Below are 10,016 nucleotides of genomic sequence, written 5' to 3' on the forward strand. Positions count from 1 at the left end.
CGTGGGTACAGACGATCCTTGAAGATGAGTCCACAAGATCCGGGAGGGCCAAAGAGGTAAGTATCTTACTGTTGCTGAGAGTTGGTGGAATGGTCTGGGTGTTATCTTTCAGTGTGGTTTTCGATGTGCAGGGTTGGCAACCAGAGGCAGGCAGGAGAAGGTCAGACAAGCTGGATGACTGAAGCAGAGCTGGACAAGCAGGAGGGAGACAGACAGGTTAGTGCAGACGAGTCAAAGTCTAGAATTGTACTGGCTGTCACAGTTTACCAGAGGTAATTAATGTTCGAGCGTTGGTTGAACGTCAGGTTGTGGCTTAAGTAGAGCAGGGGTGTGGAGTCTTGATGGCAGGAAACAGGTGTAGTCAATCAGTTGATAGCTGCAGAGTGGAGGTTGTTTGGAGGAGGAAGCAGGGAATCCTACACCATGGAAATAATTCATATGGAAAATCAATTAGTGGCTCCGTCTTGATGGACGCACTCTCACTCAGGCTGGGGTTTGGAACAGAAACTGGCGGAGGTAATTGAGGAAGTCTAAAGATGTATTTAAGTGAACATTAGGGTGCAGGAGGTGGAGGAAGACTTTTAACTCAGAGATTTCTGCATCACCAACATCAGCTCACCTCACGTCTCCTTTTCTGACTTTTTTAATTTTTTATTTTGTGTTAGAAATGTTCATAAAAGTTTAGGAAAACGCTGCAGTAGACTTACAGCATAAATGTCTGCTGCTACTTTGCACATTACATTTTAGAGTCTTTAACTACATGTGGAAGTTTTCCAGTTCTTATCAAACACCACAATAAATGGCATCTGACCGTGTGTCTGCGTGTTCATTAGTTGTCTGTTAGCAAAATATCTCATGACCCTATGACCGCCACATTCAATGAAAAGAGCAAAGTTAAAAATAGCTATAGCTGTCAATTTTACAGCTAATATACTAATATTTGGTAGGATAGTAGCTGAGAGTCATCCCCTCTGTTTATCCTGAGCACAGATGGATTGTACACATCGTTAATTTCAGACTTTGGCATTAATTATCTCTTGAACCAACGGATAGATTTCAATTAAACTTCCAGAAAATGATAACTAGATATGAATCAGCAATTGATTAACCTTAAGAGTTCAGTAGATTTAAGATGGGTGATGGGCAAATTGCATTGCAGATTTATTTAACCAAGATTTACTCAGTGTTTTGCATATGCCTTGGTGTGTAAAAATTAAATTAAAGGACAACAACAAGGATAAGGGACTTTAAATGTCTTTGATAAAATGTATGTGGACAGCACGGCAGATATGGATGTGCTGTTGAACTAAAAATTTAAATTTGCTATAAACTGATCACCTGGGGAGTTGGACGAAAAACATTCTCAGCTCCTGGGTTTTCTTCAGCATTTTGTGGACCTCTTCACTTACACATTATGGTTTTCCCTGCTCACAGCTCCGTCTGTAGTTTAGTGTTTGGCCCATTAACTTTAATTATTTAAATGAGGCCACTAAAATAAAACTTCATTTTGTGAGTAAAACCTGGCTTTATGTCCTGTTTACTGCTTTATTCGTCGTCTTCAGGACAGATAGATGGAGTGGATGGTTGTCTGAGATTTTCAGTGAATTATTTTGTTCTTTGTGTTAAATCAGAAAAAAAAGCTTTTCAGTAAACTAGCAAGATTTCTTTCAGCCAGTGATTTTTAAACAAGTGGTTTTTTGTGTGTGCAAATATACTCAGCTGAATTCTTGTGTAACTTAGTGCACTCACTAACAAAATGTCATCCTAATGTCTAGCATTTTAGTCTTTCTCTTTTTTATTATTTTATTGTTACTTTTTTCTCCACATTTTAATCAAACCACAGTTTTAGTGAGAGGCCCAGTTTCTTAAGAACCACCTCTTCAAAGACAATGTTTAAATAGAAAGAAAGTGCTGTGAAAAACAGAAAGTGTTTCCATTAAAAATCAGCAAACGACGCAACAAAACCATGCATTTAGTGCAAACAATACTGTTCAAATCCATCCAGCCATCCATTATTTTTACCCCCTTCTTCCTTTTCGGGGCACAGGGGTCACTGGTGCAATTATCCAGCTATCACTGTGCGAGGGCGGGGGTCGGGGTACACCCTGGACAGGTCTCCAGTCCATCACAGGAACAGATTGAGACAAACAACCTTTCACTCACACCTAGGGACAATTTAGAGTTACCAATCAGCCTAACATGCATGTTTTTGGTCTGTGGGAGGAAAACCCAGAGAAAACCCATGCAGCACTGAGAGAACATGCAAACTCCACCCAGTAAGGCCCCTGACGGAGATTCAATCCAGCGATCTTCTCACTGAGAAGCAAGAACTCTACCAACTGAGCTACTGTGCCGCACTACAGTTAAAATCAAAAACTACATATGACCCTGATAATCCAGATCAACACATTTGTGTAAGACACACTGAAAATATGTTGCTGCTGCAACATTTCGTACTTATTTGTACAAACACAGGGCAACATGGTGACGCAGTGGTTAGACCCGTTGCCTCACAGCGAGAGGGTCGCAGGTTTGTCTGCTGGCCTGGAGCCTGTCTGTGTGGAGTTTTCATGTTCTCCCTGTGCATGCATGGCTTTTCTCTGGATACTTCACTTTCCTCCCTCAGACCGAAAACATGCATGTTTAATTGTTGCTTTTCATTCGGCTGCTCCATTCTGCACAGTGAGCAAACTAACATGAAAGATTCGGCAATTGTTTTTCACCGATTGCTCTGCTTGATGCAACCTGGGTTCAAACCTGCAGCTTCAGGGTTACAAGACCGCAGCACTTACCACTGATCCACTGCCGAGTCTGCAGGCTGATTGGTAACTTTAAATTGTCTCTATGTGTCTGCACAAAAAAAAAAAAAAAAAAAATTAAATGTTTAACAACCCATCTGAGCTCCAACATGATGAAATACGGAAAACTTTCCTAATGCTAATGGGAATTTTTTATTTTTATTTTTTATTTATTCATTTTACTAATACCAGCCTCCACTCACAACTTTTTTCAATTCTCTTAATTTGTAGATATGATTTGAATGCAATTTCAAGGTTTTTCTCACTAACCTTCCTAAAGGAACACATTTTAATCCTCAACATGTGAAAGGTGATCCAGTCTCCTACCTGCTACTTTGAACTAAAATGTAGAAAGATTTTTTTTAATCAGATTTATTATTTTATGAACACTCACTGTATCTTAGAAAAAAATAAATGAATAAAAGATGCCCCTCAGGGCAATAACACAAACATAGTCCTTGAAAATCATGGGAACAGCCCCAAGCTCGATGCGGAAGGAAAATGGGTTTTCTTCTAAGTACAGTGGCTGACAGGTCTGCACGGTGGTCAGGTGGTTCGCACTGTTGACTCACAGCAAGATGGTCTTCAATTCTAAATCTTTTTGTGTGGAATTCTCATGTTCCCCATATGCATGTGTGCATTTTCTGTGGTTTCTTCCTGCATGTAGAAAAACATGCATACTACAGTGGGATAATAAATTGAGCTCAGGTGTGGGTGTGCGCATGGGAGGAGGGTAAACTGTTGAATGAGGAATGGGTTTTCAAATGATGCTCTTCTTGATTTTTTTTTCTTAATTTATGCAGGAATATTTGCTCTTTGTCAGTTTAGGAGCTCTGCTCCATCCATCCATCCTTTGATTATCTTCCACTTCTTCCAAAGTCTGGTCGCTGGGGCAGCAGCTTGAGCAAGGAGGTCCAGCCATCTCTTTCCACAGCTACCTCTTCCAAATCATCTGGAAGGACCCCAAGGCGTTCCCAGGCCAACTGAGACACGTGGTCTCTCCAGTGTGTCCAGGGGCTTTCCTAGATCTCTTAGCAGTCAGACATGCACGAACCACCTTCCTTGGGAGGCACCTAGGAAGTATCCTTACCAGATGCCTGAACCACCTCAACTGGCTCCTCTCCATGTGGAGGAGCAGCGGTTCTACTCCGAGTCTCTCCCAGATAACTGTGAACATCTCACTCTCTATCTAAGGGAGAGTCTGCGGAAGAATCTCATTTCAACTGCCTGTATCCACAATCTCATTCTTTCGGTCACTACCCAGAGTTTATGATCATAGGTGAGGGTAGGAACGTAGACTGACCGGTAAACAGAGAGCTTTGCCTTACAGCTCAGCTCCCTCTTCACCACAACGGACCGGTACATAGTCCACAATACTGCAGACGCTGCACCAATCCATCTGTCAATCTCACGCTCCATTCTTCTTAGAGCCATTCCATTCACATCACAAATGATGAAAAATAAGAATTCGGAGGAAATTATTTTCTCCTACACATACAGTAGTTTTAGTTCAATATCTGCAAAACTGACTAATTAATTCTTATTTTTGTGTTGGCTAATGCTGCGGCAGCCATCTTGAATTGGATCAAGTTCAAAAGTTATTCACTTGTAGATGTGAATTTGGTCGTTATTTTCTGAACGTTCCTTAAAATCTGTCCAGTGGCTCACGAGCTATTTTGCTAACAGACAGACAGAGTTGACTTCAAAAAGATAATAGCTAATTTTAAGCAATGACCTTGCACCATCAGTTAGCACTCAGTATAGGTATAGGGATCACTCTCAGCTACTACCACAACAATGTTTTTCCTAAGCATATGTAAAGTTGGCTGACTTACAGCCATTTTGTGTTTTTAACTCCACTTGGCTGTGGCAGTAATCTTGAATCTATTTTTCTCCTGAAGGTAATCAAATGTATTAAAACTTTTGACAACCGTGCATTTGTTATTATTAGGATGTGTAATGTAAAGCAGAGCTCACATCTGTAGCATCTTAGCTAGCGCATCTTTGCACACTGCTAGCTTAGCGCTACTTCTTGTTGTGCCCAGCTCTCTAAAATAGTTATTAAATCAAGTGTTTACTAATGCAGGTAAATGTAGATGTTTAACAAAAATACACCAGAATGCAGGAAATGACTTCTACTTTATTCAAAATTTTCTGGGGGAGGACCCCCAGACCCCCACCACCAGTGTGTCCCTCCAACATTATGAATGCTTTTGATGCTAATGGCCACCACGTTGTTCAAGCCAAGAGCCATTGTCAGCACTGGGGGCTGAGCACCCCTAAAGGGCAGATTCTAGGATCGCCCCTGCCAAGCTTACACCAGTTTTACCACAGATTCAGACTACAGTTCAGTACGAGTGCAATCGCTCCTCAGCTGCCTACTCAACATCCACAGTGATGCCAGCGCACAAAACCGACTGTGCCCACCTCGTTTTCCAAACTGAGAACAGAAATCTTTAAAGGGACACTTACAGATTGTTATTATGTATCCAGACAAAATACCCAGACAAAAGTAATTTAATTTGGCCTCTTCAAAACTGTAGGTGGTTGTATGTGTGTGAGAGCACTCAGGAGAAAATCCACGTATCAAATTCACCACTGCAGTCTGGGGCCATCGTTTCTTGGCTCCAAGGATATTTGCTGTATTAAATTATTTTATGGCTGCAGTGCCGTTTGAGTCGTGTCTGGATGGTTTAGTATTTGAGCAGGAGAGAAATACACAAAAACTGGCAAGAAGAACGAGTGGAAAACTCAAACATGCAACAGAACATTGCTCCTGATTATGAAAGATTGTTTCAATTTAGTCCAAAAATCAATACGTTTCTGTCTTTCAGTCTGTCTGCCACTCTCTGTGTCCTTTTCTTCACAAAGCCAAGGCAGACTTATTATAATTCGTTTCTTAATCACCTCCAGGGAATCTAAGCTAAAGGAAGCCTCTGTAAATACTAAAGTGGTTAATTTAGTCTCTCTCAAAGTTCATCTTCTCTGCTTATCTTAACTCGTTCTTAAAAAAGTCTGGGCCCCATTAAATTCGTTCAGACTTGACAAACTCTGCAGTACAGTGGATCGACAGGTCGTCGGAAGATGTGACTCCTCGGTCTATAATGTCGACCACTGAAGTGGGACATACTTTATTGATAGAGATTGTAATTAACTGTCTGTGTGGAGACAAAGGAAATTGCACATTCATCACATCAAATTGGCTCAGGGGGCTTAGCATGGGCCTGATAATGGTTCTGTTCATGCCCGAGCCGTGACCGGAGTGCAGACTGCTACACATTGTTACATTTGTATGTACATAATGCGGATTCAGGAATACTAATGGTATTTAGCTAGTCCATGCCAAAACACAGAATAAACAATAATTCTGAGCTCTGACTACATCATCATTTGGTATTTCTGAAATAAAAGGGGTGCAGCTTTAAGAGAAGTAATTATTAGTGCAGAAAAGGATTTCACCCAATTAGCCAATGTCTATTTTTTATTAAAAAATATGTCTCAGTGTATATAAACATATAAACATAGCCATTTCTATTTTTTAGGAAGTTTGGAGGGTAAGCTTGTTTTTTACAGGTCATTAATATACACTCACAGCAGGTGAGGCACACCCACAGGAGGGATTTGATGGAATTATCTCCCTGCATGCGGCTAATGCTGCTGCTAGAGAATGCAGATTACAAGATGGTACAGGTTTCCACACTTGTTTATTTTCACCCTTATCAAACCTATTTGAATAGTTGGATTGTGTTGAGGGCGGCGCAGTTGGTAGAGCTGTTGCCTCTCAGCAAGAAGGTCGCCAGTCATCCCGACCCGGGACCCTTCTGGGTGGAGTTTGCATGTTCTCTCTGTGCATGCGTGGGTTTTCTCCGGGCACTCCGGTTTCCTCCCACAGACCAAAAACATGCATGTTAGGCTGATCGGTAACTCTAAATTGTTTCTAGGTGTAAGTGAATGTTGTTTGTCTTGTTTGTCTCAATGTATCCGTGTGATGGACTGGAGACCTGTCCAGGATGTCCCCCACCTCTCGCACAGTAACTGCTGGATAAGGGCGCCAGTGACCCCCGCGACCCGACAAGGAAGAAGCGGGTAAAGATAATGGATGGATGGATTGTGTTGAACTGCGTCTACTGAAACCATTGAACTACAGAGTAACAAACGCTAAGCGCTGATGATTTTACTGAAATTTGATTAATAAGCAGAATCTGTGTTGTTAGTGGTAAAAGAAGCAGGACAGTATATAAAGCCTAAAGATTACCTCCTTAGTGTAAAAGTAAAAAGAAAAAAAAAAAGTCATAGCATCCATGTCATGACAAAACAAGAAATTAACTTTTGAACTCATGACTCCACTTTTTTTCATTTCCTGAAAACCTGCACAGTTGTAGACACAAGGCTTCAGCCTGACTCCATCACAATTCAATTAAAAATTGAACCAAAATGGGCATTTAGGAGTCAGTTTGTATGTTCTGATTTTTGTTTTTTGAACCTGTCCTGAGGACCAGACTTAACTTTTTTAGATTTTTCTACCTGGATTATTGAGCATGCATCAGGATAGTTTGCATGAGCGTGTTTGTTTGTTAGTCTCTGGTGGCCCAGCACCGGACTGCTCTGTTGGGAGTGTGCCTCTCCTCTCACCTTCTGATTGTTGTGCACATGATAAAGTGGAAAGAAAAAGGGTAGAAGATAACACAATTCAGTCAAATATATTTGGTTTAGTTCTTTCAAAACGTTATTAAAAAAAAACACTGAAACAACTGGACTTCTATTCTGAAGCTGAAAACGTACATCCAAGCTTTTTTCAGCCGTCCGACCACGGCACCCTTTCCGGTTTGTTTGTTCCCAGGTGGAGAGGAAATTCACACAAACTCAATAAAATCAGGAGAAGTGAATTCTATTTAACATTTTTCAGTCAGGTCATCTGGACAGTTTCTTTTTTTGTGCTGAAACGTTTCGCCTTCGATCCAGAAGGCTTCATCAGGCAAGGAAACACACAAAAAATCGGATTCTTCCCCCAACAGCTTACTCCAAAGTGGAACAAACCAGTTCTGCTTGTGATTAGATGATCTCTTTGATACGCCCCTCCTCTATTGCCGGCCCTCTTCCTTGTTGACAGTCTTGTCAAACTGGTTGAAAACAACAAAGTCCATGCTCAATAATCCAGGTATAAAATACAACATAACATCCAACATCAACCAATTATTTTTTTTTATAGTTTGTTGTGTGTTTCCTTGACTGATGAAGCCTTCCGGATCGAAGGCGAAACGTTTCAGCACAAAAAAAGAAACTGTCCAGATGACCTGACTGAAAAATGTTGGATTTTATACCTGGATTATTGAGCATGGACTTTGTTGTTAAATTCTATTTACAATTTAATGTCGATAAGGCAGGAAAAGTTACAAGCTCAGTGCTGAGGCGTCCATCCGACCTGTCTTAACCCAGAAGTGGAGGTTCCGTGCAAAAGAACGCCCCAGCTTATGTTGGCCCTTGGCTCCGCCTTCACATCCGGGACGGGCACAGCCTATCAGAGTGTATCAGTGGGGTGACTATGTGTGACGTCATTGGTCTTATCTGTTTCTTATGGTGGATTTTAGGGTGATGTGCAAATCTATCTAAGTGTTGGAAGCAAGCAAACAAAAATGACTCCTTATCGGGTGTTGACCCTGGGATCGCTCATTGTGAGCAGCTGAGACTGGTATGATCTGGTCCAAACTAGGTTATAATTCAGAGTAGGTCAGATCAGGCCTCCAGCAAGATTAAACTTCTAACAAACCCCTCTGTCGATGCGCCCGAATGGCACATCGTTTAAACTCCCAAGTTCAACACCACAGGAGATACCCTGAGCAAGTAACTACTTTCATATCTATAAGTGTGTATGGATGCAAACTAAGCTTATATGTGCTTGAAGACTCCTTCCGGCAATCTTGTGGACCCACCACCTTCAGGTCACCATATCTCCAGTAGTCTTTGAGTGTGATGTAATATTTATGGAGAATTTATACCATTTTCTTTGTCAGTAATAGAATGTTTTTAGTATAAGGAATGCAAAAAAGCTTCTAAGCACATAGTGTTATTTTACCCATTCAAAAATGTCTGGAGAGTGGATTTCTAAGCTTTATAGAGGCCTCGTTGTGTACCTGGATTCACCTGCAGATCAGACTGGAACTACTCACTCCGCACGATGGAGGCTCGTTAGGCTCGTTAGGCTCTTTTTTTGTTTGGCTCATGAGATAGATGTTTTGGTCGCATGCATGAAGGTGTGAATTGGAGTGGAACTGACTGGGAATCAGGCCTAAAGCTGCATTGTACATTTCTGAAACTTGAAATCCGAGACCTCCTCCACTGTTTAAAGTTGATTTTTTCTCATTTGACATAAACACTTTCCGTCAACACCCTCTCAAACTGTCCTCTCTGTCCAAAAAAATGAACATTTTGGACAGTTCTCAGTCTCCAAAGTTCTTCCATCCTCCTCCATTTTTCCACTTTTTCTTTTTTCTTTGCTGAAGGAGATTTCTGACCTCTGAGCAGTACATTTTCCAGTCTTCAGGCAGACGGAGTGTGGATCTGTGCCAGTGATGTCCGGGGGAGTTTCCTAAGAGCTGTTATTTCATAGGTGGTTGCATCTGATGAGGGCTTTGCAGCTATGTAAGCTTCTTATTGACAGGTTGATAACTATTGTGCGCGCTCTTTCTATTTCCTCTCCTCCATTTCTCCTTTCCAAATTCATAGTCCAACCGTTGCTGCACTCACTCTTTTCATCTTTATGCCCCCTCTTGTCATTCGTTGTGCTTTTTATTTTTGTTCTTCTGCTTGTCTAACTTATCTCGTTCCATTTTTTTACAACTTTCTTTCCATAGTGGTTCTGCTGGACACAACAACAGTACTGGGAGAGCTGGACTGGAAGACGTATCCAGTCAATGGGGTGAGTGGAACCAAGATTTTGTGAGACTTTTATTAATTATTTTAATCTGGTGAATAAATAAACACACAAACAAATAAACTGTCATTCCTTAAAGGAATTCATGTCACTCACTGGTTGGCATTTCAATGTTATAATCAAAGATCTTGTTCAGTTAGTGCTCAGAGTGCATGTTGAGGATGACTCTCAGTTTCTACCACACTAAATTTAGCTCAACGTCTGTAAATTTGACTGAGTTATTATTGAGCCTTGCAAGGGCCATTCATCCATCCATCCATCCATCCATCCATCCATCCATCCATCCA

The 10,016-nt window shown here is 41.2% G+C and overlaps 1 protein-coding gene across 1 annotated transcript in view; it reads left to right on the top strand.

Moving 5' to 3' along the window:
• LOC119422521 (ephrin type-A receptor 6-like) overlaps positions 1 to 10,016 on the top strand; it is an 85,771-nt gene that overhangs the window by 13,910 nt on the left and 61,845 nt on the right. The window contains 1 exon segment of the mRNA XM_037689901.1: positions 9,650 to 9,714. Coding sequence (XP_037545829.1) covers positions 9,650 to 9,714 — 65 coding nt within the window.

Source organism: Nematolebias whitei, chromosome 2 (assembly GCF_014905685.2).
Source record: "Nematolebias whitei isolate Nwh7 chromosome 2, NemWhi1, whole genome shotgun sequence".
Classification (NCBI taxonomy): domain Eukaryota; kingdom Metazoa; phylum Chordata; class Actinopteri; order Cyprinodontiformes; family Rivulidae; genus Nematolebias; species Nematolebias whitei.